The following is a 26,851-nucleotide window of genomic DNA, read 5'->3' as shown; positions in this document are numbered from 1 at the left end:
ATGTCCCGCCGGTAACGCCGCCGTGGCCCGGTGCGTGTCCCGGTGCCGGCCCGAGGAGGCCTCGGGGCCTGCCGCAGCCCAGCCCTTCGGCTGCTCGCGGGCCGCGCCGTCCCCCAGCTGCCGGCTGCTTTGGGGTCGAGATAACTCCTAGGAAAAGAGCAATTCGCTGATCGTTCCAATTATCCGGTTTACCTCACCCTTCTCCGAACACTTGTATGGGTAAAGCAGAGGGGAACTGCAAACAGTGCTAGAGCTTGCAGTGTTTATTATGCTGAAGGCAGAGGCACTTGCTGCCAGGAGCAAGCCGCGGCCTCGGTCAAACCCTGTTGCGTATGTCGCTGTAACAAAGTTTGCTCCTCAGCAGAGACTGTAATCTGAATGTATGATGAGAGCCAATTAGGGTGAGCAGGTGGGTGGAATATGCAAAGCAATGAGATAATTTGAATTATTGCGATACGTGGTGATTGCAGTTCACCAGCTGCTTGAGCTCTAGTAGGAAGTGTGACAAAAATGCAGAAGAGGAATTTCGAGGGGAGGAAAGGACAGCAGTTTGGCTTTCCAGTAATAATAGTTTGATCCACCGTGTCATTTATGAGACTTTTGCAGTGTGTAAAGAGATACTGTGGGCAGGGTATATACAGTGTAAAAATCTTAAACAATTATTTGCTAGCGTGCACTAAAGGAACAGCGAGGCTTTAATGAGCTGCTGGGCTAAGCATTCATCTGCTCCCTCCCCCTGCTAACACACCAGGCAGCCATGCAGACGTCCCTCAGGAGGGGAAGGGTCAGCCTCTGCTGCTCAGAGTTGCTGAGTTGCTATATTCTGGCTCCCTATTTTTGAGGGTTTTTTGTTTTTATTGTTTTTAAAACTTACACCTTTTCTTGTTTATATTTTAACTCCTGAGTACTTGTGCCGCTGATGGTCTATATCTCAAAAATGTTACCTACTCTGCAGCTCCACCTTTCATATCTTGGCATAGCTTTATTGTGCAGCTTCTTAGAACATAGCAGCTACCTCAGAAGTCAGAGCCGAGGTCATGCAGCTGCACTGTATTCAGCATAGGCCTTGGATCCACACCACCAGCTGAAACCATGGGAAAAGGGCAGGGGAAGGTTACAGGGAGAGTGTTTTTCTTCAGAAGGAAGGCATTTGAAAAAGTCTGCAAGTGAGCTTTTAGGTGGGAGTGAAAAGGCAGTGCAGATTATTTCATGATAAACTATGTGGGATGGGTTCTAAAGGGCTCGAAAAGTGAAAACCCAAAGTAATTTTCTGACATGAGAGAGCTGCTCATGGTAGCCAGGAATACAGAGAGGAAGTGTGGTGAAATGAAACAATTACCTTGTATGAAAACGGTGTGAACAGTTGCTGGTGGAAGCAAACAATACTTGTCTGGATGGACTTGAGAAAGTGTAGCTAGGCTGGTGGTGTAAAGTGGATTGATTGAGTGTTATTTTAGATGGACAGATAGAAATTAAATGCAATTATGGATGAAGTGTTAAAATTGTAGCTCGAATGTTACTCTTTTATATCATTGCTGAAGCAGGTGCAATGGGGGGTAGCATGTGGCTGTATTTGCATTAGGAAGCTGCTTTTCCCATTTTTCAAGGGGGGAAAATAGGTCAGAAGTGGTGTAAGTTTAGATTGTACTGTGTAGAAGCACATATACTGCTTTGAGTGGGACAGAAGGAATTTCTAGTAAAAATATATATAATGCAGCTGTCCTGGGGGTTGTTGCTTCATACTGCAGAAAAAGAATTAAGATCTCTAGAGGTTTTTTGTCATCAGCATGCCCTCAGAATATGTTTCTCATTACATACTGCCTGAAGGTACCTGGAATTCTGCAGCATGGATCCAAAGCTTGTATGCTGTTCTACTGTTTCCCTTATTGGTGGGTTGAGCACCTTACAGTTGAGGAGGAAAGCTCAGTTTGAGCAGCTTTTATTCCAATGGACAGTATACAGATGAAATTGTAAGCAATGGATGGATGGAATATAAAAGCTGTGGATGTACTTGCACAAGCTGTAACTGCCAATGCAAGAGTTTGTGGAGAATAAGCTGCATAAGGGCTTATGGCAGAAACTTGGCCATGGTGGTTGCTAAATCCTTGACAAAATCTAGCCCTATGTGTTCTTGCTCTCTTTGTTTGCAACAGTGGGCTGCTGATGGGTGGTCCTGGGGGTTTTTAACAGTGGAGCTGGATCTGGGTCTGGCACTGCCTGTGCACTGGGTTTCATAAATTCTTGTGCTGGGTGCAGGTTGTCTGTTGCTTCCAGCAATGGATGAGTGATGCCTGTTGTTCAGGTCCAGTATTTACTCTGTAGATTGACCACATGGATTAAGTACAAGTTTTCCCTGGTACCTCACTGAAGAATTTAATGAGTACTTAGCTCATAACACATTGCTTTAGAAGCTGTGTGTTAGCTTTTAAACAGGGGTTTATCCTCTCCTGTTGCATGATGGGGGAAGTTTTTGAACAACTTTCCTTTAATCTTGAGTGATGTACCTGCAGAACACCTTGAAAGGCAAAGCATGATCACACTGAGTCCCAGGTGCATACATTCAGGGAGGGAGGTGGCAGTTGCTGGCTTTGAGGTGTTTGGAGCAGATAAGTCCAATCTTAGTAGCTCTGGCAATTGGATTCTAAAAGCAGAAGTATCCCAGCTTTTATTCAGAGTTTTTATAAAATTGATTGAGGTTCAGGGCTTTGACAGTAACAGAGGAAAAGAGATCACATCATTTGCACAGCCTTTTCCGGGTAGTGAATAAATGGTTTTCCAAGTAAGTTGTATGTGAAAATACAGTTTTGCATCATCTGTATTCTTTTTGTCTGACCAAGAAGCGTTACAGTATATTTTGTGTGGGGTCCACACTGAATAAAATACACTTATTCATGTTTGGTTGTGTGTGGAGATTGTGTATGTGCATTTGTAATCTTGAAAACTTTCAGGTTTATTAGCTAAGGCAATTGAATGCGAAGTGCTGTGCTTGATGGGCTGCATGCAAGATTACACAAGTTACAAGTTTTGGATCTGGATGTCATTATGCTGTAGATGTGCATTAGTGTTATCCTCTTGACAGTAGTTTTGCTGTTAAAAGATGGTCTGTAGAATACTAATAAGTCTGTACAGGTGCTGAGTGGCAATGTGTAGCATTGTGTAGCAGTTTGCAGTGTGCACAAGTCTGAGTAAGTCTCAGACTGAAAATACCATCTTCATTTTCCCTGTGGCTACTCTAAGAAAAAGCTAACAGAGCTGTGTTCATTGGAATGTCATATGTTTGGTTGGAATCTCTGTTATTGGTTCTGGAATGAAACAGAAAGGAGGTGGATGGTTGGATGTGTTCATCTCTTCCTGACTTGGATCAGCTGATCCTGGGGTTGATGAGAGATAAAGCAAGAGTCTGCCTGAACTTGTGTCTGTTATGGCTTTTATCTTCCTGCCTTTGAGCTTTTTTGACTCGTGCTCTGTCAAGTTTTCTTTTAGTTCCATATGAAGCATCTTGGATCTTCTACTGCACAGCAAAATGTTTGTCGTTCTGAAAATCCCCATGTGTGTGCTTCTCTTGGCCCTGAGGGGCAGTTCTCCTGTGCAGTCAGTGAATACAGCAGGATTCACTTAGCAGCATGTGTTAATGGGAATGACCTATTGACAGAATAAATTATCCATTTGAACCTAAAATGTGGAAAATGCACTGATGCTTTTTAGATGTGATGTTTAAAGGAAAATTGGTAATTATCATCAGTATCGTTGTTTTCATAAGCTGTCACAGCATCATGATAATTTGACACCTCTACGACTTATTTATAAATGTTTGTGTATTTAACTGTTATTTTCTGCAGCTGCCTGGAAGTCTCCATTAGCAAAATGCAGTTTTCTGTTTGTCTTTATGACATCTTGAAAACATAATTGCATAAAGTGAAAAGAAAAAACCATTTGTAGGACCTGATCATCATAGGTCATGAAACAAACGCAGCCTAATAAAGCATTGGCATGAAAGGCAAGGTTTATGTTTCTCTCCTTGCTCCTCCATATGCTCATTTGTAGAACAGCAAATTATAAACAAGAACATTATTTAATCTTTGCCTCTAGCAGTTATCTTTGTATGTGCTCTGTGCAGCTTTGGTTGGGAAAATGTGAATCCTGAGACCCATTTTGACAGAGACTAGAATTTTCACATGATCGTGCAATCCTTGTGGTACCCTCAAGACCCTTTGTATCTTGAAGTATTTCGGTTTTTCAGTCTTTCTAGAAATGTAGGAAAAGGATTAAAATGCAGCTCTGAAAATCCAGGAACTAAGCAGAGCTTATTGATCTACTCCCATTCACGTACACATTTGATGTGAGAATGCTGACCTAGAAGCACTGAGAGTTAGTTTATTAGTTTTGACATTGGGATTCGTTGGCTGTAATTCAATTAGAAGCACACTGATGGATGTATTTGTATGCTGGGGCTGGCAGCTGTTTTAGGTTCAGAAACTTAGAATTCTAGTAGAAAAATTGTATGTGCAGTCTTACTCAAGATTTGTATTCCTAGGCTAAAAGTGACATAATTCTTGATTTGGTTTTTAATAGACGTCTCAATGTTTCCAGTTATGTTTCTAATTAGAATAATGTCTTATTTCCCTCAACTGTTTAAAAATAATGCAAAGTCTGTAAAGGAGGAGCTATCAAGATGATTGAATGATATTTTCTTTTTTGTTTGTTAGTTGGAAACCTTCATCCATCTTAGTTGGATATATAGACCTGCTAGGCTATGGGAATAAATTTGGTCTTTACAGAAGGTTATGGTGCAGGAGTTGCTCTGCTTTCTTCTGTCAGTGTGTCCCAGGGCTCTTTCCATTCTCACCCCAGCCCCTAAGCAGCAAGCTGGTTCCCTGTCTAGTGGGAAGACAACACCTCTGTCTATGTAAATGTTAGCTTTTCAGGTGTGAGATCTGCTGCTCTCTGTCCTACCCTTTCCCATCCTGGCAAAGCTCATTCCCTTTTTACCTGAGGCAGGGTCTTTTGCAGCAGCCTTGTTTTTCCAGGCCTAAAAATGTTTTCCTGCCACTTAGGACCAAGATTTATGGCTAAAGGGATGGATTTTTGAATAACTGAGAGTTATAAATCAGCTAAAAATCGTCAGCAGTAGAAAGAATGTAAAGAAGATCTGGAACTGGTATTTAGTAGTTGATGGAACTTGGTCTTTAAAGGAAAGGGAGATCTAAACCTGCTGTGGTTGTGGGAGGGGGTTCAGGCAGTCTGGGATTGAGGCTACATCCAAAGCTGTCTCCAGGGCTGCCTGCTCAGGAAGCTCTGTGGTCCTAGATTTGAATGGTGAGCCCACCTATCTATACATAATTTATCGTGGTTGAGTGCAACTACCACAAGAGCCTGCCCATGTTTTTCTGGAGCATGGCTTAAGTCAAGCTTCTGTGTGTGATATGCTGGTGTAATGCCATGTGTGTAATTACCTTTGGAGATATGGGAGAAAGGCTAGGAGCTCAGGGCTATGAGAAGGGATGGCATTCCCCTCCTGCTAAGTACTTCTGACATGCTGCAGTGATGGCAGAGGTTAGAACAGTGGTAAAGCTGTGATGCTTGCCAGGAAAATCTGTGATTGCAGATAAATGTGTATTTGCAAGGTCAGTGTAGTGCTGCACTTGGTAGTATCACACATGAGGCTGAGAATATGTGGCAAGTTGTGTGTTCTGATTCAGCCCCTGGAGTGGGGTGTTCCTCACAGAAGGCTCAGACCACATTACTTTGTGTAATGGCTCATTTTGTAATAAGGATACTACTTTTTTTCTTATATAGTATAATCAGTAAGACACCAAGCGTTTTAGAAAACCCTTTGCTGTCAAATGGATCATGAAGTTCATGTGATAAAAAAAATCTCTATACAGCTTGTCCTCTGTGTTCCATCTTCCTCCCAAAACTGAATCACATGGGATACTTTTGAGGCTGGGGTTCCTCTCTGGCTTGATTTGCAGAGCAGATAAGGATGCTAAGGTGCAGAGGTAGGTGTGAACAAGGGTGGCAGGAGGACTTTATGGAGGCTTTCCTAGTGTTGGATGCCACGTCAGATTACAAAAGCAGAATTTGAAGTGCTTTGGTAGGCAGCAAATTAAACAGATAAGAGAAAACTTTCAAACAGTTTCAGGAGCTTCTTGCCTTTGAGGCTTGACCAGAATCAAAAAAGGCTGTGTACCTATTTGACACCAAGTATCACAATTGCTCCAGTGAAATTAAAAAACACATACTTTTCTATCTCTAAACTGCATTGGTCTGGATAATGAATCAGTTTCTAATAGAGAAGAATTAAGAAAATTTATCCATAAGGAGCTTTTTCTGTTTCTGCCTGTGTGTGGACTTTTGCATGTCTTTGAAATAAGATATAGAACTACATGGGTCCTTTGATCTGATTTCTTATCTGGTATAGTTATAAATGCCCCTTACAGCTTGTGAGAGACTGTTAGTATTTCAGTGCAGTGAAAAAGTCTTTCATGGTTGAGGCAGGCCAGATATACCTTGAAGAAAAGTTCAAGTTTTCTGAGCTTTTTTGTCTGTTCTTACCTTCAGGGTATACAGCATGGCCCAAACAGAGAAGAAAGGTGGGCTGCTCCGGAAATCCTCAGCCTCCAAGAAGCCCTTGAAAGAGAAAGTGGTGTTGATGTATGATGAAATTTTTACGGTAAGGAGTTGAGCATCTCTTTTTTCTAAAGTGTTGTGTTAAATTTTCTTGGTTTAGTTTATGCTGAGGGTTTTTGTCAGTGGATTTCTTTCCTCAAGGTAAGGCCTGCACGGTGTAGGCACGTGCTCCAGGCTCTCCTACTGTCATGCAGAATGCAGAACTGTGTTCTGCTCTCTTCCAAAATGTCTCCTTGTCCTGTTGCTTACCAGAATTGTACCGTCTATGGGAAGTCATGGCTTTCCTAGTATTTCTCAAATAACAATTTAGAAAATAAACAGAGGCATCCCAATTGAGAGCTGTTTCTGTTGGTCCTTCTCTTTTTTGGGAATCTCTGTAGCCAGAATTCTGCACTTTGAGACCTCTTGGTCATCCAGCAGGTGCTGCTGATTCTGAAGTACCCATGACAAAGACTTTCTTTAAATTCTGCCTGAATGATTTCTTTGCCCTCATGTCTCTTCCTTTTCCTTTCAGACAGAGGACCCCAGTAAATGCAACCCTAGGTTTTGGGAGGAGCTATTTCTCATGAAGGTAACAGAATGTGAACATCCTGTTGCTGTTCTGCCTACAAAGTGGCAGACTCTCAGTGCAAGGACTTCTGTTTCTAAGGTGTTGGTGATGGTATAATGTGCATGAACTGCTTCTTAACCTGACAGGTCAACCTGGAGTATCTAGAAGGCAAGCTGGAGGCTCTGGATGGGGAAGAATTAATGAAGATAAAAGATAACATCAACTGCTTGTTTCAGCACTGCATCCAGGCCCTGGGTGAGGAGCACCCAATCAGAGTGGTGAATGCATTACAGGTACCATGCTGGGAGGCAGGGAATGCTGTCTTTCTGCTTCTGATGAGGCCATATATTTGTTGCTGTTATCAAACACCTCGTGCTTGTTTCTTTGCTACTGAGAAAAAGTGTTGTCTACAGAGCAATTGCTACTTGTAGTCTGTGGAGGTTCCAAGCGTTCATAGTCCCTTTACTCTAGATGGTTTCAGAATTCAAGAGGATCTGATGATGGAGGATGAAGTGCATGGCAGTGAGGAGATAAAGGGACTTGTTCACGATTCAGCTTATCCATTTGGGCTCTCAAAAGTACTTAGGCTGTGTAGCTTTGTTTTACTTTCACCTCTTCTCCGTCATTTCAGCTACCTTTTCCAATTTCTCCATGGGTCAAAAAAGAAAGCAAGCTCTGGAGAAGTTAGTGTGAAATTTGCACAGGAAATTGCCTCAGCTGGAAGCTTCTTAATTGGAAGCTGTGAAGAATTATCACTCAGAATTCGTAGCCATTTTTGTGCAGGTTGTTGCTTACCAAAGCTCTGCTGTTCCATGTCTTCTGTGGGAGTCTCCACAGTCCCTCCTCAGTTTTGATATTTGATGTTACTAGCTCACAAGCTAATTCTCGCAGTTTGGTAAATGTATTTGCTTTAGCAGTATGCAGAATACATCTCTGCTTTAGGACTACTGGATATGAAATTCAGGTTTGAAGAAGTCATCTGTAGGAGATGTTGGACCAGCAGTGAGCTGGGAAAAGTTGATTTAAAACAGGATATTTAGATCTCTGATGTACAATCTTACATTTTTATTGTTATTTTTAGAGCAAGTTTGAAAGGTTCTACTAAAATTATATTTGTAGCTACATAGACAGCTTAGACCAGCCCTGAATTTCTAAACTTGTATCCAGACTCTTGGAAGAACTTAGGGCAGGTCACAAGAATCTGCTGTGTGCATGCAAATAGGAACCAGGTAACACATCCTGAGCTCACATTGGGAGAGTGTTCCCTTAATCAGACTATGTTAGTGTGGAGAGTGATCCTGAAGCCAAAACTTAATTAAGCAATCCTTTTTTTGAGAATCAGCATGGTGACCTAAGGTTTGTTTAGCTCAGTATCTGTTTCTGACAATAATCAAAAAAAGGATGTCTACTTTACCTTTCTACCTTTGTATGGTTCTAGAGGTCTGCTAATTCCATCAGGTCTGTTTTGTCTCCAGCTTTACATCTGAAACTAATTACCTCTCACTGGTGAATCTTAGCTGGAATCTAAAACTGCAGTGGTTGTATTCTTGCTTATTCCACTTTTCACAGGCCTGAGAGGTGCCTGATGACGAAAGTCAGCCCAGACATTTCCCTCTCTTAGGACAAATCAGTAATTTGCTGCCCAACTTTTCCAGAGTCTGCTGGAAACATAGTGTGTTGATACCTGTGTATCTTCAAGAACTTGGAATGAAGCTGCCTAACAGACTTTTTTTTTCTTGGTGGGGAGGTTGGTCTTGTTGTTGACAAAGACACAGTTTATTGGTCCAAGTTGGTATAGCAATGTGGTAAAACCAAACAGAAATTTATGCTCAAACAAGAAAAATACAAACGGATTTATTCTTACCCAATTTTTATGAATTTTCAGCATCCAAGATCCTTTTTTGAAATGACAGAGCTGGAGGAGAGGTTAGACAAAATGTATGGCTTCCAGGCTGGCAGTATTAATTCCAGTATCTGCTAGTGCTAGGAGAGGATCATGCAGTGTGTTTTGCTATTGAGTTGGAGCTGTTGCTCTGCATCTCACCTTCTGTTTTTTCCCTTTGCAGACTTTGTGTGCATTAATTCGGGGTGTCCATCAGAAGAACAAATCCACTTCTGGGTTTGACATCATCAACATGCTTGTGGGTTTTGACAAAGCAGAGCTATGTATGAAGGTGAGGCCCTGGCAGTATAGAGAAGCAGTTTGCACAGCAGCTGTGTTGCAAGGGCAGTGAGTTGTAGATGGGTGTGTCTACCAGGCAGCAGCTTTTGGGGGAAATATTTGAGTCACTTACTAAAAGTAGCTGTCCTGAAGTCCTGTACCTGCCAGTAGCACAGACATTTGGGGTGCCTGGGTTGGTTAGTAATATAACAGAGCATGTTCTTTTCCTGTAATACCACACTGTGTAGCTGCTGTTGTTGAGAACCCTTAAAGCTAGAAAAGACTGTCACAGATGATTACCACCTAGTACTGAACCTCACACCTTGTTCTTTATTTGAGAGTCACACTCTGTGTTCTCATGCTCCATCAGCATATGTGCTGTTTTAAACTTAGTTGATGCTCTTCACTATAAAGATGTCAAGTTTGGGAAATGACAAAGTAACCAGTGCTAAAGCTGAATTCTTGTTGTACCTTTCATCACTCTACAAGAATAGCAGTTTTTCTTCTCTATGCAAACTGTAGTACATTTAGGGAAAACATTAAGTAGTAATTTGCCTATCAGATTTTTTTAAAATCATAACTTAAATATGTATTGTTAATTGGAGGTATGCTGCTGCATCTAGAGAAAACTCATGGAAAATGATCATGATGTTACACCAGTAGTTATTAAACTGTAGTTAACACAAAACAGTGTTGAGAAGCAATAGTATGCTTCTCAAATATACATATACAGAATATGACCTGTACAGCTGTAGCAATGGCTCAGTTATTGATTCTGGAATTACATGGCTTTATATTGGTACTTTGCTACTTGAATCTTCCAGAAAGCTTTTTATAAAAAAACATTTCAAGTAATTTAAAATACTACTTTTAAATAATGTGACTGTTGTTCTGTAGAACCTGATGGAGAGCTTGGACTCCCTCCTCTGTGCAGAAGGTTCTGAAAGCCTCAAAAGCTTGTGTCTGAAGCTACTTCTGTGCTTGGTGACAGTAAGTAATTAACAGCTGTATAATAATTTCAGGGCTTATATGAGCCACATCTGAGGGATGGAACTGTTTCAAAACTTGAGCAGAATGCTGCACTGTGAAGCTTAAGAAGGGGAAAGGAATTGTGAATGAGAACAAGGGTCAGTCCAGAATATGCATGATGGCTCTAATCATGATGCCAGTGCAGACTAGCAGATGCTCTCCATCCTGTAACATAAGTGCCAGCTGGGGCTAAAGGGGAGAGGCAGGAGGAAGTATTAATTGGATTCACAGGTGTGGTGTTTTTTAAAGGAAAAAGGTATTTAAGAAGTTTCAGGTAAATGGAAGGAAAGGGAGAAGGGTTGAGGAAAGGAAGAAAGTGTGGAGTAGACCAGAGTGGTGAGGGTGTGAAGAATGAGGAAGTTGTAATAAATAGCCACTCATCAGCTTTTGGAGATGGTCAGTTGTGAACTATTTTGGCTGTGATAAGAGATAACTGAGAGGGATGGAGCTTTTCATTGCCCTCTTCATGATGGGAAAGTTCTCAGTGGAGCATATGTGTGCTGTTTTTCATTCTCTGCCTCCTGTGTAGAGCCTGCAACAGCTGATGGCTGTTGTCATTCCTGCAGCTGTGTGAAATACCAGCGTGTGGAGGAACGGGGAGCTCTTTGCCCGTGGGTGGTGTTTCTTGGCAGAGAGAGGGCTGGGAGGCAGATTTTTTTGCTTCGTGTCTAGCTCTATTGCTAGTCACACCTTGACTTGCTAAGTGTGAGATTCTGGATAAATGTATCCATCTGGGACCAGAACTCTCCTGTTCCCAGTGTATGCCAGAGGTAGCTACAGCATTGGTGGAGATTTTGGGTGAGATTTTAAAACTTTTGTTTGTACTCAGGTGACAGATAACATTAGCCAGAACACCATCCTGGAGTATGTGATGATTAACAGCATATTTGAAGCTATTCTACAGGTAAGGGTTCTTCCTTCTACTGAGGGCTCTTCCATAGCGAGGACTTTCAGCCATGTGTTTGCTTTTCAGCTTTTTCAGTGTGGTGTAGTTCACTGGCACTGTTGTTGCTTCCATTCATAGATCAGTCATACATATATTTTGTAATGTTCTCTCCCATTTACTCTAGTCTGCTGTTTTTAGTCACTACTGACTATTTAAAGTATTTTCACTTGAGACATTTCTGCATAGCTAGAATCTGAACAGATTTCTGGGCTAATTTCACACAGAATTCCCATATTGGAGAATCTGTTTTTCAAAAGGTAGTGTGGATATATAAAGTTTTTTTTCTGCTCTTGGATAAATTATACTTTTTTCAGTGGAACTGAGCCTTGGAGAAACCCAGAACACTTGCACAGGTAATGCTGGTAATTCACAATGTTGTTGTGAAATATATTTGCCCTTTATGCCCTGAAAGCCTATGTACATGCTTTCTGTGATAAATAAACTTCTCTGTGTGCAGAACTTCCTTGAGGTACTGACACTCCCTTCACCCAAATATCCTCTTTCAGATAGGACATAATTTGCTCTTACACATACATTTCATGGTTATGCTCTGTCTGAGTCACTGCAAGCTTCCTGAAGCAGGCCTGAACAGAGCAGTGTGATTGTTTGTTGCAGATCCTGTCCAGCCCTCTTAGTCGCAGGGAACATGGGTATGATGCTGTCGTCCTCCTGGCCTTGCTGGTCAACTACAGAAAGTATGAGGTGGGTGTTCTGGGTAACAGAAACATCACTTCTCTCTACTTTATTAGTTTAGGATGGATTGTGAAGGCAGCACACAGTACAGTTTTTAGCAGTGCACACTGTAGCATCAGGGTGTCAGCACGGAGCAGGAGAAGCTTTGCAAGGCAGCCCTGTTGTGCTCCCTGTGTCTGTCTCTGATGTATGTGTGTAATCAAATGTGTATGCTATTCCTACAGCTCGTTCTGTGCCAGCATGAAAAAAACTACCTAGGGAATTTGCATTTCCTTTGTGGAAATTGTCTGAGGAAGGTCCTTTTGGAAGAGTTACTGTTGTGGCAAACCACATGTCTACTTCTGTGAGTGTGTGGTTATCCATAATCTCCAAAGTAAAACGAGCTGTCAGTCACCCTGGGCTTCAGACTGAATTTGTGATTCAAAACTTGACTAGCTGACTGAAAGCATAGATCCCCAGAAGAGATGGTGAAGCTGTGACCAAAGAATGAACTGAAACATCACAACTAGTCGTTCCAAGCGAAGTCTCTCTCTCTGTCTCTTTGATGGATTCCTCTTTGAGGAACTTTATTCATCATCCTTTTTATGTTTATGGTATATTCCCATTTTTTCTGTTATTATGTTTTCAGCTTGGGAGAAAAACATTTTGAATGTCAGAACAGCACCTAATGTTGGCTTCTCTTTGTATGAGGCATGATGCTTTAATGATCAGGGTTTTTTTTCTTCATAAATAGGAATATCTTAATATACTTCATTAGGCAGCAAATAGGAAAGTTCTGGAATAACCTGCCCTTCAGCGGAATTTACTAGGAGGGAGCAGGCTTCAAAACCAACCTGATTTTATAATAGGTCTTGTTCTGAATTACGAATAGACCTAGAGAATATTGCAAGGACAGGAACTGTGCTTGGTGTCAAAGTAATGCCTGTCAAATTCTCATTCCTGTCAATGATGTCAGAATAATGAATTGCAGATTCTGTTCAGCATTCTGTGCTGTGGTAGCATGGAACAGGAAATGGAGATTGATTTCAATATATGGATATGAGGCTAAACTGCTGGGAATTATCTATAAGTAGGGTTACTTATGAGGGCAGACTGGGAAGACCAGAGGTCTCATTGCAACATTCAGACAAATGGTGGAGAGCTGTGTAATCCCATCCCTGAGGCATGGATCCCTGTGGGCTGTAGTTTATGTCCTTGGTAAGGTGGAATGCTGTGAGTGCGCAAGACTTGTCCTTGGTCTTTGCAGTGGCTTTCTGGGGAATATTGAGTTGGGGTCAAGTGCTTTGGAGAGCACTGTCTGAGATGTCTTGAAACTGGGCACTCTTAAGGAAGTTGTGCTGATGTTTGAAAAGTGCATTGTGTACAATCCAAGTGAAGCAGACGTGTAGCAAGGGGAACTTCAGCTCAAGCAGCTCCTCTGGCAAGGCTGAAAGCTGCTCCCAGAAGGGTTTTATGTGACGGCTCTTCGTAGCAGTGCTACAAGCAAAGCCTGTAGTAATGCAGCCATAATCTTTGTCCTTGAGTAGCTACTTTCATTTGCTGTTCTTTGGCTCTTAGGGTCGATATGGTGGTTGTCTGGTTGTCAGTGAATTGTAGCAAACTTTCGTGCTTCAGGTGCTCTGGAGTTCTCTTCTTAGTTAACTGTGGTGCCGCTGAAAGGCTCTCTCTTTGTCTGAACTCCATTGGTTCAGTTGTGTTTCTGGCTGTTTAAGAAAATGTAATAAGGCTCCAAAGTAATTAACTGACTATGATTTTGTCTGATTTTAGTTTAAATACCAGTGTGTTTTACATCAGGATGTTATTTTCTGGTTTTGGGATGTGAATTTTGTAATCTCTCAAATTCCTTGGGGATTATTTCTCCTTGTTGTCATTACTTGTGTTGATGAGATCTTCACTTACTTATGATTTCTGTTTTAGCGATTTACATGTCTTTACTTGGAACCTTTAAAAGAATGCCCCTGATTGAAATCCTAATAACTTTCAGAAGTTGTTCCAGCTGTATAGTCAAGCCTTCAGCTATATATATATTTTTTTTTTTAAATACTAGTCCTGATTTCAGAGAAAATACTTCTGCATTGATACTGTGAGAAAGAAAATACTTTGAGAAAAAGTATTTATTGTGTGACTTTCCAAGTGTTTTAAGGGCTGGATAGCAAGTTAAAATGTAAAATCAGGTAGTGACTTTTGAATACATACTCATTGATACCATCTAGGCAGAAGTTTATTTGCCTCATGTTCAAACTGCTAGAATTGCATTGTGTATTTTGTTAGAACTAGAAAAAATTAGTTAAAATGTGGGGTTTTCCCTTTGTGTGCTTGTCTGGCAGAATACAGTGTATCCAACAGCCCTTTGCGTCCGGTTTTGGGCACTTGCCTCTCCTTGTGTAGACAACTGCAGGTGCTGAGGAGACACAGCTTTGGAGAATCAGAAAATTCATGTGTTTTTCTTTTTTTTTTTTTCCCCAAAAATCTTGCATAACTCAAATGATTAAAAAAAAACTCTTTAACAAAAAAGGTAATTATTCAAACTCCAATTCCCTGCAAAATGACCTGCCTGCAGATGAGACTTTTTCTGTTTCTTGATTAAAAATCAACTTTTTTAGTTTTGCATTGACACATATAAACCAGGGAAAATGTGTATTGCTAATCTAAAATGCTTCCTAAATTATTAGCACTTGTCTTTATAGATGGAGCCTGTGTACTTTCTTCAGCTAAGTTCAAGACATTTATATTCTCCAGAGGCTTCCTGTTCTTAGTGGTGTAAACAAAGTGTTGCTGTCTAACCCAGCAGCAGAGGAGTCTAGAATTTGTCCTGCCTTCCTGGGTGCTGCTTTAAGCGATCTTTACAAGGTGTTGCAGAAGGGAGATAGCAGAGCACTAATGCTCCATCCAGCTTCACTGCCTGTTCCTGCTGCAAAACTGTGTGTGTCACAGATAACAGGCTTGCAGAATGGCTGCTCCACTTTCCAGACTGGCAGATGAGCTGGTGGAGGGACAGAAACTCCCTCTCAATAAAATCAGGAGACTGCCTGGCTGAACCAATAAGGGGAACATGTCCCTGGCCTTGTAGTCTTAGCATGTGTTGTGACTCCTGCTTATTCGTATTCTGTTTTATGGGACAGGGCAGAGATTCTTCCCAGGTGGTTGGGTAAACCTGGAAACATAATGGTATTTTTCCTCCCTGAAGACTGAACTTAAAACCATTTTTCTTTCTCCTTTTCTCCCCCACCCTGAGCAGTCGGTGAATCCCTACATAGTGAAGCTGTCCATTGTGGATGATGAGGCCACGCTCAATGTGAGTACTTGGCTTGGTTCCTCTGTGCTGCTGGAGATACTCTTTCACATGGAGTGTAGGGTAATGAGTGTAAGCATGGTGTGTGGTAGAAATCAGGTCTCAGAACAGTGCTGTTCTAAGGAACACCAGTACAGTGGCTGTTCAACCCTAGCTATGCTCTTGCAATAGGTTAGGCAGCTCAGGATTAGGACAGTTTGATCACCAGTTAAATGGTGGGGGTGGTTAAAAAGCTAGGTAGCAAGGAACATGCTGAAATTGATCTATTATGCATTCATGAACTATCTGTACACCACTTGCTGTCATGTGCCAAAGAGGCACAGGATGATTTATGCCAAAGGGAATCTAATTTCCAGTGCTGTGTCACTTGATTTCACCAGTCCACAAGTCAATTCTTGTAACTCAGTGGAAACTTCTGTCTGAATCAAGAGTCCTGCAATATATTTTGGGTTGTAGCCAGAGTCTGAGTTTTTTATCCAGGCCTGGATAAAAATTGACAGCAGACTGAGTTATGTGAGTTCTGGACTTGGAAGCTACTCTTTAAACATGAAGTAAAAAGCAAGCTCCATGCTAAATAAAGGGTGAAAAGTGTTAAGATTTCTGTAATGGTGGAGGCTGTTTGCAAGAAGGCAAAAGTTATTAGGGTCTATGACTCTTCGTTTTGAATTTTTGGATGTCCTTCCTCTGACACCAACATCTTTCTAAATTTCTTGATGCTCTACTGAGGCTTCTTGAGTGAGACCTCTATCCGAAGGTTCAAGGAGAGGAAATGTTTTCTGTTGAACTTTGTAATGAGATAAATAACTTTAAATTTTGTTGTCTGGATTTTTGTATTATAATTTTATTGTATCATAGCACATCTTAATATTTCTAACAGCTTCAAGGGAAATTCTTCATAGCATGCTAGGTTATCTTGGAAGGGGCAGCGTTGCTATGTGTGTTCAGTGTGTGATTTTTTTTCCCTTGAGATTTTAATGTCAAGTTTTTTTTAAACACTTTTTCAGGGAATGGGACTTGTAATTGCCCAGGCTTTATCAGAATATAACAGGTAAAACCAAGTTATGTCTTGTTTTTCAATACATGATAGTTACTGTACATTTTCACAAACTTTTTTTTGTATTAAAGCACTTGTTTATCAATTGACAGCTGTGATGCACCTGGTGAGGCAGGGAATAGTCTATGCTTTGAGGTACTTTGGTTCAGTTGATGCAGTTATTATAAGTCTCAGTGCATCTGTACCAGCTGGACTGAGGTGCTTCAGGAGAAGCTGTAGGGAAAGATATCCATTGTATGTTTTTGCTGCCATGGATTTTGCCTCTGTATGAACTTTGCGTAAAATCTTAGTCACAAGTGAAAAGATAATAATTTGCTGACAACTTCCCTGTTGAAAAGTTGATTTAGCTGACACACTATCTAAAACAAAAAAACAAATGTATCCAGGGCTGTCCACATGCCAGTTCAGAGATGATTAGAGGATGCAAACTCTTCCAAATGGTGGAAAGCAGTAGCTGCTGCTAAAGAAAGAACCAGAAAGTTAGCAGAAAGGGTAGCATACTCTTAGCCTCTGCTTCATAAGTAGCAGCATAAAACATGTGAACTTTCCTAAGAGGAAAGTGAGTTAGAAAAATTTGGAAACTTACAGCAATTGCACCTGAGAAGCTCAAGATTTTTTTTGTGCAGTAGAATTCTCAGAGTATCCAGAATAATGTTTTAATTCCTTTGAAAGTCTACTGTGACAGTTACAGTGGTGACTTGCAAGGTCAGCAAATCATGTAGGTGTATTTAACAGAGGAAACGATTAGAGTAAAGCGGAAAAACAACTTTACCCACCCAACTTCCTTCATTCTGACAGAAGCTCTTTTAGATCATGGCCTGTTTTGCTTAGCTCATTCCTTCCCCCTTTCCCAAGAATTCAGAGTTGGTTTACTTTGCATGTTACATTGTGTGTGATCAGATTCCTGACAAAATAAATGGCCATGTGAGCTTTGCTAGTCCCTTTGAGTGCCAGATGAAGCAGTGTAGCTTAAATCTGAGGTCCCTGACCTGTTTGTTGACTTCACTTACTCTAGTCTCTTCACTTGCTCTAGGAAGGTGGAATCAGGCCATGAACCAGAAAGGTCCATGTGGTTTCTGCTGGCCATAGGGTGACCAATTCTGCTTTTTTCTGTAGTGGACGATGAAATGAAACAGTTCTATGGTCGCTCTGTGCTCATGTAGTTTATTACTGTTTGTCCAGTGCAGGACAAAATTTCTTAAGTCACTTGATCCCTTTCAGAGTTAGCCCAAACTGTTTGTGTCCTCTGTAACAAAGCGTTGTTCAAATTGCACATCTTTTAGCAGCCCACTTCAACTCTACACCGTTTACAAATATTTTAATACCCTTTGTCTCTTCTTCTGTGAGTTCTTCAGAAAGGCTGTTGAATGTTGTGGTTTCCTCCATCTTGTTGAATAAAACTAAGGCATAGGGGTTTAGGTGAAGTAACCCTGGTTCTATTTCTAACCATGAAACTCCATCATTATTCCTTTTTGTTCAGGCAATACAAAGATAAAGAAGAGGAGCATCAGACTGGTTTCTTCTCAGCCCTAACTAACATGGTAAGCAAGGAAGCAGTGTTATTCTATTCTTAAAAAGGTGCATTCATGCAAGTTCAGCAGGAGAGTGCTTCTAGAAAGTGTGAGTTTGGAATGTGAGTTCTGGAGGTAGAGATGGATTGAACAAATCAAAACAAAACACAACTGAAATGGTCGTGTTCTGAGGAGTGTATTGTCTGGCAGGGAAAGCTCTTTCAAAGGATGAGATCTCTACTCTTGTTGATACCTGAAATTCTTTTCCTGCATCTTCTTCACTCTAGTTGACTTTGTTCTAAAAATCACCTTAATTTAAACTTCTAATCATTTTTTAAAACTTCTTAATCCTTTTAAACAGCTATGTTTTTTTAAAAACTAGTCACTACTCTGGTGATGTGACCTAAAACGTAGTGGCACATGGTCTGGTCTGGCACTAGTCTTTGAGGTTCTGTTTCTTTACTCTTTTGTTTCTCAAGCATGGATGCACTTCAGCTATGGAGTAAAGCTTGGATTCTGCAGTGGGCACTGTCTGCATTTTTAAGGGGATAGCCTTCAAAAACAGTCATGAATGTCTTCCTTGTAAAGAGGACTGTTCCCCTTGTTCGGTTTGACTTTGCTTTAGTCAGAGGTTTCATTGTATTCTGAGATCTAACTGACAGAAAAATTTCCTGTAAGTAAGGGTAGTTCAGTGTTGACAGCTGTCTGTCAGGAGTGACTGGGGTAAAGCTGTGGCTACCCTGGGGCAAGCAGATTGGAAATGATCTCTGTTGTCCTCTTACAGAATGGCAAACTAATCCAGGCTGGGATTCAAGTTCTAGTCTTTTTTTTTTTTTTTTTTTTTTTTTGTGATTCAACACATAAAGCATTGATCAGTGACAGTACAGCAGAATAAAATGTGTTTGTAGCTGTGTGTTGTCTCTTGCTGTCTAACAGCTTTCCCAAATTCCTGCTGTGCAATGCTCTCTCTTTCCATAGGTGGGCAGCATGTTCATAGCAGATGCTGATGAGAAGATCTCTGTCCAGTAAGTGCACAATGTTATTTACAGAAGGAACTGGTTGGTGCGAGCTGTTCGGTCATGGAGCTGTTTAATGTCACACAGCAAACTAGAGGAGCAGGTTCTCCTGTCACTAAAATGGTACCACACCCTGCAAACTGTGGATGTGCACTTCCTTGAGAAGGCTACAGCAGGAGGAGACACAGCTGAATTGCTTGTAATGAAGTGTATTAAAAAAACTCCAGTGGTTTTTATTAGGCATTTATAACAGACAATAGGTGTGTCAGAGGTGGTGCATGAGAAGCAAAGGTTTGTGAACTCTGACCCTCAGCAAAATATTTTCTAAATCAAGGGGTGCAAGTGATAAATATGAGGAATTTTAGTGACTTTGGGACCCTCTGCTCTTAAAACACAGCTTTAAATGGAAAACATTGATCAACTAGGGATACCTACAGTGGCAGCAAAGATTGTAGTTGTGCTCTAAAAATAGCTATTTTTATGGATTGTTACTACTAGTACTCTTATTACTGCTAATAATTGGAAGACCAACTGGATTGCAGAGGCAGAGTTTTGCACAGTTGAAAAAAAATTATTTTTTCAGATAGGCCATTCTTCTAAAAATTTAGCTCCTGGTATTCTGATCACTAACTGTGCCTTTGTCTGTATCCTTCCTGCAGAACAAATGAAGCAATCCTTCTGGCCCTCTATGAAGCTGTTCACTTAAACAGGAATTTCATCACAGTTCTGGCACAAGTGAGTTTCAGTGGAATGTTTCTGCATTTCTTTGTAGTGGATGTCTTTGAAATCAGAGAGCCAGAAATGGAATTGGTGAAAAGATACCTTCTTTTTTTCTCCCCCTTATGTACTTTTCGTGGGATCAGCATGAAAGAGCAGGAGCAGGCCAGGGTCAGAGAAGAATTTTATGATATACTTCCTGCCTTGACAGTAAATGAGTAAAGTTTTGAGGTCACAGTTCATGTTGGAATGATTCATTTTTGACAGTGAATGGAAAGGACTGCTTGGAGTGTCTTCTGTGTCCTATTGATAGTCCACTCAGGGGGAGGATGGAGTGAGCAAAGTGGTTGTTGTAGCTCTCAGAGCAAATCACAGTTTTGTTAAGTTAGAGTTAAGAGCTGATTCAACTCTCAAATTGGATGGATTTTTCTGTATGGGTGTGCATTGCCCGTGTGTTGTCTGTTTGGGTATCCTTCACTTAGGGACTAACTGACATGTGAGTTGTTGTTTCAAATACTATTTTGTGTTCAGACTTCCTTGAAGAGCCCAGCCCTTTTGGCCTGGGAACAAGTTGTTGGAGCATAGCACTTGTCTTTGGGCTTCTTATGGTGGAGAAACAGCCTTCTGAGAGGCAGTGGGCTGCTCTGATCACAAATCTCTGGATGCTTTTCTAAAAGCTGTGTGAGTTTGGAGAGGTGGTTGCTGCTGGGAGGCGGATAATGAGCCTGTCTGACCCAGTGATCATGCTGAAGAAAGGGTAGCCTGATGTGTTTAGGAAGACCTTCAGGTTCAGGCTTTTTATTTTGGTTTGTAGGTACTGCTTGTAATCTGTGAGAAAAACATCAGCAAAACAGTTAACACCTTCCCCCAGTTTATTCAGGTCCTCAGAGTGCAACCATACATCATGGGCTAGACACTTGGGGTGACAGAGGAGACCTCTGGGGACTCGTGACAGTAGTGGTGATGGAAGAGGTCTGATAAGCAGATCTACAGCCTCTGAAGAAAGCTGCTGTTGCATGGATGGTTAATTTGCTGAGGTTCCCTGTTTGTCTTTTCCCAGGTTATTCATTCCTTCCACTTCTCAGAGATTTCTGCTCTTTTAGTTCTCGTAATAGCAACTCAGACCTTTCTATGGTAAAGATATTCCTGAGGGAAGAGAGGCATTTGGCAGGGAAAAGAGTAGGGCAGAACAAGATCAGTTAGAGTAAAAGCTCTTAAAAATAAAAGGATAGACTTGTTACTTGTGAAAGTGGTGGTTGAAGCAGCCACTGATCAGTGGGTTGAATTGGAGAACTGCTACTCTTGGATGGATTGTCTGTAATCCTTCGTTTAAGAGAGGGCAAGTTGGGTCATGTCATGTTGAAAAAACCTCATAGAAACTGGTGAAAGCTCTTACCTAAGCTGCTGTCCATTGCTTGGTGCTGCATGAACGGCTTCCTGCTGCTGTGTGGCACATGGGAAGAGCAGGAATTCAGTTGTGTGGATGTCTGGAGTGTTAGGTGTGTGCTCATCAGCTGTGGATGCTTGGTTTGCTGCTGGGTGGCACTCTTGTCTCTCAACTGCCAGTTACTGTTCTGGAGAAAGAAGGTAGGCCCCCAAACCCTAAGGAAATAGGGCTTGTATAAGACTTTCAGTGAAAAAAATGTATTTTAAAGTGTAAGTTGGTGGCTATAGGGATGTAAATTGTAGTATGTGTGCTTGTGCTTCCCATAAAATATATGCATTTATAGTTGCTCATAAAATGAGATACTCAAAGGCAATGTGGAAGATATCCACTTGTGAAAAATCCTATGGAACTAACATCAAATCAGCAGTTCTGTATCTTCCTTTTATTTTGAAATTGTGATGATATATTAAGGCAGATGATACATTTATGTAAAACTTACCCTATGAAATGGACACTTTGCTTGGCAGCCAGACTCAAAAATAGCATGGCAGATTGCCTACGCTCTCACCAGTGTGGATAGGTCTGGAAGCCTGCAAGAGTGAAGTCAAGGCAGTAATTAGAGAAGCAACTATTAGCAAAGATGAAATGGGGGAGAGTGAGTGGCTGATGGAAGCTGAGAGGATCGATAATGCTGGTATTATTTATGTTATGCACTGTTTTCCTGCAGTCTTGCCTGCAGGGCTTTACAGTGAGACAGGAAAGTAATAAATTGCCATCATTTTTGAATATGAACAGGTGGTGGCCAGGACTGAGGAGAATTTACTCTTAGAGAAGTGAAAGGATCTTGGAGGGAGACTTCAAATGCACATCCTTGGGTTGTTCTAGGGGGAATTAGAAGCTATTAATATTGTAGGTTTTTTGCAAGTCTTCTCCCATTCTGCATTAGGGAAGGGCATTTTTCCTGTCTGCTGGGGAGGACCACCACTTTCTGATGTAGTTTTGTGTTTTGTGGAGTAGAGAAATTGATGTACAGTTTAATTGTAAGACATTCAAGGTCAGGAATCATGGCCTAGCTCTTTGGAGAAGAGGTTGAAATTTCTTGAGACTTCATTAGTCATGTCTGTTGTGCAAGAGCATGGAACAGTAAAAGTAGTGGTCTGTGTTTCTAGTGCCCGAGGAAGCAGTTGACTTTTGCATTTGTGTTTTCTCTTAGAGCCATCCTGAAATGGGCCTGATGACAACACCAACGAGCCCAGTTCCAACAACACCTGTCACTCCACTTGGAACCACCCCACCTTCTTCAGATGGTAAGAAATGTAGTGATCTCCTAAGGAAAAATAATTTAAAACTGTAAAATAGCAGCAAAATATTTTCTAAAGATTGCAGCTAATGAGATCTGTCTGGAGCAGATGTAACTTGGTGGTCTCTTCCTGGAGTGACTTGCCTTACTAAACATGAGCAAGATTCTTTGACTCAAATTTATTTTTATTTTGCCTTGTGTATTGCTCAATGAAAATATGCTGATACTCCTTCTGAAAACAGTACTGCCCCAATATCTGCATGAAGGTACACCCAGCCCATTAGTTATTCTGTGTGGGCTTTTACTTATGAATATTTCTAGCATTGGGTCCTTTTCCTGGGATTATTTGTCATTGGAACAGATTTACAGAGAATTGCTGTGAATTCCTGCTTGTCATTAATGCACTTGTCCTCAGCTTTGAATTAATTGGGATTTGAATTCAGTCTGGGTGTGGAAGTATTCCTCCCTCTTATTATTGCCTTTTCTTTGATAGGCTTTGTAAAGGACTGCTTACCCTGAGATCTGTCTTCTAAATGAGATGTTATGTGTCCACATAAATATGCTTTGAAATCATCTAAAATAAAACCCTTTCATTTTAAGGTATGGGTAGATATTGGTAGATACAGCCTAGTTTAAGAGAAGAGATGAAATGGATGTTTTCACATACTTTAATGGCATCTGAGCTGAAGAATGTTTAATGAAGGAACAGAGTAAATTTGAATAGAGCACAGTTTGGAAATATTTCTGAGGAAAAGCAGCCTGGGTTACTCATTTATATCAGCTATTCAGGTCATTTGATACCCTAGTTAGGGATGATCCTGCTCATGGATGAATTCTGTCTGGTTGCCATGGATAACAAAAACTTCAGATAAAGAGTCCCCTATGTCTCAAGTATCTGTGTGCATATAACCTAAAATGTGGAGGGATGGGCATTTTGTGGGCTTCTGTTCAAAGTATTCATTGCAAGTGTATCCACCCCCACGCTGTATTACACAACTGACAAAATTTGTGCTTACCTACATCTACTTGCTTGCACTTTTTTCCTCTTCTTTTTTATCAACCACAAGGCAAAACAAAATCAAAACAAAACCTCCATCCTGCTTTCAGCAGAGGCAGTGATCTTGTGAAGTTTGAGGCTTCTTGTGGCTTGTAAGGTTACTAAATTTAAGAAAAGGATCTGATCTTAATGTGCAGTAAATGCATTGGGAAGCTTGCTTTATTTTTGTCTGCTGTCACCTTGTTGATCCCTACAATGTGATTTTTTTTTTGGTGGCCCTTGGCTTGATTTAGTTTGGTGCTTGAGTACTGCTGTTTTAAAGATATGTCAGAATTTTCCTCATTTACTAAGATCTTGCAATTCAGCTATAAAATTTGCCTATGGCTGCCAGTTAGCAAGAGGCTTTTTGGCTTTGGAATGAGAAGATTGCTTTCTTTTAACTGCACTAAAAATGTGTAGTTGAACTGTTTTTAAGTTACATTAACATGTAGAAATCCATCTATGAATTTCAGGTGCTTTTCTTTTGTGCTGATAAAAGATGGGTTCATGCACTGGTTTGAAATTTCTCTGGCTGTTAACCTGTAGTGTAAATTAAGACCTTGTAAAGTTTCAAAATTGTGTGTTAAAAAAGGCCTGTATCATGAACTAGGATAAGCAGTGATGTGTTCTTCAGAGTGATTTCTTTTTTTTTTTTCTTTTTTTTTTTTCAGAAATGAGGCTTTTGCTAGAAACTGTTTATCCATAATATGTAAATCAAGTGTGCCTGTCACCATAGTTATCTAAATGTCAGTTTGCTTACTGTTGTTAAATATTCATTCACCACGTTCATTGTAACAGCTCAAGAAGGATCCATTGGGGATATAAATACATTTTTTCAGACTTTTAGCTAAATCTTTGAGCTATTCATAATATTGGGAGTGAGAAAGCTTCCCACCTCATTGCACAGACTTTGCCAACAGCCGTGGCACATTAGTAGTGTGTCAGGTGCCCCAGGTCTTCAAGACTGAATGGACTAAATCAGTTCACACTTGGGAATATGCAACCTTTATAACCTAAAAGTGCCATTATGATTTTTTGTGTGATTCAAACAGTGAACTTACATTGATCTATTTGACCTGTTGTTTCCAAGGGGTACAGTTTTGTGTTGAAGGTGATTGTGTAATCCCGAGTTCCATGAGAACGTCTGCTGTACTCTGGGCCTCTCAGTTCATGGTTTAAAGAATCCTGCATTTTACTGTTGGCTTGTCTCCTTCATCCTTCTGTGCCTGCCTGTGCCCCAGCTGAAGCCTTACTTGCCTCATTACAGGGTTATGAGATACAAACCTTGAATTTTGAAAGCTGTTTTATGTTAAAGCAGACTTTTCTCTGAACCAAAATACAGTTGTGTACAGGATCAAATTACTTCCCCTCAGAGTCCCCAGCCTAGTCATCCAACAATCAGATGTAATTCCTCACTTCTTACAAGGTCCAATCTCATGATAGCTACCTTTTTCTTTCCTCAAAAGTGAGAAAAGCCTTGAGCTTTCCTGAGGATAGGCAGAAAAGAGATGATATAAAACTTAAGGTGTGTGTACTAGTGGTCTGTTTCCAGTGTAAAGGGAGCCCTATCTTAGGCTGTCTTTATAGCGTGAGAAGAGACAGGCTTTGGTCAATGGTAATTCAAGCCATCTGTGGCCTCCTGAATGTGAGAACCTGTGGGTTTGACCCCCTAGACAGCCAGAACACTCATGTTATTGTCATGTCAGGACAGTTGCATAGAGCTGGCAAAGGTCTCCTTAACCCTGGAACCTAGTGCCATGTGCTTGCAGGCATATCATCATGCAATCCCTTGAATTTATCAAGCTCTGACTAAATCTGTTCAATTTGTTTCCCAGTAATTTCTGTTGGGGGGCAGTTTCAGCATCCTGTTCTTTGGTTAGTTATTCAACTTTGCAACTGGATTTCTTGTCAAGTCATACTCATTTATCATGGTGTTAAGCTTCCCTTGGAACAAAGGTGGCTCTTCTTCACGTGTTGGTTTGCTCACCTGAGTGTTTTGCAGTCTCACAAGAAAGGTAATCTGTTCTTCTGATCAATACACTAGCCTGTCTTTAAACTTGTTCAAGTTTAAGTTTATCCTCTTTCAACATGACTTCTGCATAATTATGCACAGTGTTTGAGACAAGGCCTCCCCAGCACCTTGTACAGGGTGTTAGTGCTTGTGTCTCTGCTGGAAGTGCATTTCTGAGTGTGTGTTGTAGAACTGCACTCTTGAGCCCTACATGTTGGTAGCTTGTCATTTTGTGGTTTGATCATGGTATTTTGTTTGCAACTGGTGAGCTGCCATGGAAATAAATCCCCAAATTCCTGACCCTACAGCTGACATTGTTTAATTTGCTCTTGCGTTTATTATCTGTTCTTGTTTTTATCCTATTCTTTGTGTGCAGTCTGATACTCCTCTGTGTTTACATATCCCAACTTTCTGCCATTAACTCATGAGCAAGCAACTGTTTCTTATGTCCAGGTCACGCAGAAAAGAAAAAAAAACCCCTCTTCTGTAAACTGATGTCTACAGAATTCAAGCAGTATTTTTTTTCTCAGACCAATAATTTCTCCAATTGTATCTTGTTTGCCAGATCTTTGATGTACAGTAGATTTCTTTATGGGTTCCTACTTATTTCCTTCACTTTTAATTTTTTTATACATAACTGTATCAAGTGGTTTACTGAAGTGTTCCTAGGTTAGCTCCATCAATTTGGGGTTTTTTTTTTTGTCTGAGCTACTTTATCTTAAACAGTATCAGTCTTATCTGACAGGGTCTACAGGTAAATGCATGATGCATGTTTCCCAGTGATCTTTCTCCTCCCTTTCTGTATTTCTTGTAAAGCTTTCCAAATGGAAAGGCAGAGAATGGCCCTTTAGGACAGCTCAGGCTCAGTCATCAGTAAAAATGTGGTTCAGTCACATGATAGAGACTTGACAGCTCATAAACTCAGTGCTTCAGATGGTGCATAGGGATTGTGGGAATGAGTGAGGAGGCACATTTGTGCAATTAGCTGAGGAAATGAAATAGCTTCTTGTAAAGTCTAAGGCAGATGATGTCCACTGTTAAGGTCTCAAAAGTACAGCTGGTGTCCTAGAGAAATGCCAATGAACTGCTGCAGGTATGGAAAATACGTTTCTACTCCCTGCTGGGTTGAGATGTATCTAGCACAAGCTGTGACTGCTTTTGCTTCTTGATTTTTATAAAGCTTCTGTTTCTGCCTTCCTTTTCTATCTCTTTGGTCTGCAATAATTGTTAACATTATGTCTTGTGCGTTGCTTCTGCAAGAGAGACTGTTGTTGAGAGGGAAGAATGGAATTGACACAGACCTTTTGGAACTCACATTTTAAAATTGCTGAAACAGAGAAGGGCCTTTCCTGGGCACGTCTCTTTACAAAATGAGAATTGTGTGACTGTTATCTGTGGTGCTGGTAAGAATTAATTGGATATCAGTGCAAATATCTAGATTTTCCTAGGCTGGGGATGTTGATGAGTGCTAAAACAGTAGGCTCATCTCCCTGGGAGGAGAAGCAGGGGCAGGACAGA

At 40.9% G+C, this 26,851-nt stretch overlaps 1 protein-coding gene across 2 annotated transcripts in view; it reads left to right on the top strand.

The window, feature by feature from the left end:
• The window catches only part of ARMH3 (armadillo like helical domain containing 3), a 125,182-nt gene that overhangs the window by 297 nt on the left and 98,034 nt on the right, over positions 1-26,851 (top strand). The window contains exons 1-14 of one of the 2 annotated variants that reach the window (XM_033066183.2): positions 151-409; positions 6,562-6,673; positions 7,145-7,201; positions 7,327-7,473; positions 9,247-9,354; positions 10,239-10,331; positions 11,200-11,274; positions 11,932-12,018; positions 15,248-15,304; positions 16,306-16,349; positions 17,836-17,896; positions 18,845-18,891; positions 19,542-19,617; positions 22,200-22,293. In XM_033066183.2, coding sequence (XP_032922074.1) covers positions 6,572-6,673; positions 7,145-7,201; positions 7,327-7,473; positions 9,247-9,354; positions 10,239-10,331; positions 11,200-11,274; positions 11,932-12,018; positions 15,248-15,304; positions 16,306-16,349; positions 17,836-17,896; positions 18,845-18,891; positions 19,542-19,617; positions 22,200-22,293 — 1,048 coding nt within the window. In that variant the 5' untranslated portion in view covers positions 151-409; positions 6,562-6,571. Of the gene's footprint in view, positions 1-150; positions 410-6,561; positions 6,674-7,144; positions 7,202-7,326; positions 7,474-9,246; positions 9,355-10,238; positions 10,332-11,199; positions 11,275-11,931; positions 12,019-15,247; positions 15,305-16,305; positions 16,350-17,835; positions 17,897-18,844; positions 18,892-19,541; positions 19,618-22,199; positions 22,294-26,851 lie in introns of those variants that run through there. The other variant, XM_033066182.1, reaches the window with a different exon arrangement.

This window comes from Catharus ustulatus, chromosome 8 (assembly GCF_009819885.2).
Source record: "Catharus ustulatus isolate bCatUst1 chromosome 8, bCatUst1.pri.v2, whole genome shotgun sequence".
NCBI classification, from domain to species: domain Eukaryota; kingdom Metazoa; phylum Chordata; class Aves; order Passeriformes; family Turdidae; genus Catharus; species Catharus ustulatus.
This window is presented reverse-complemented; position numbering and strand designations above follow the sequence as displayed.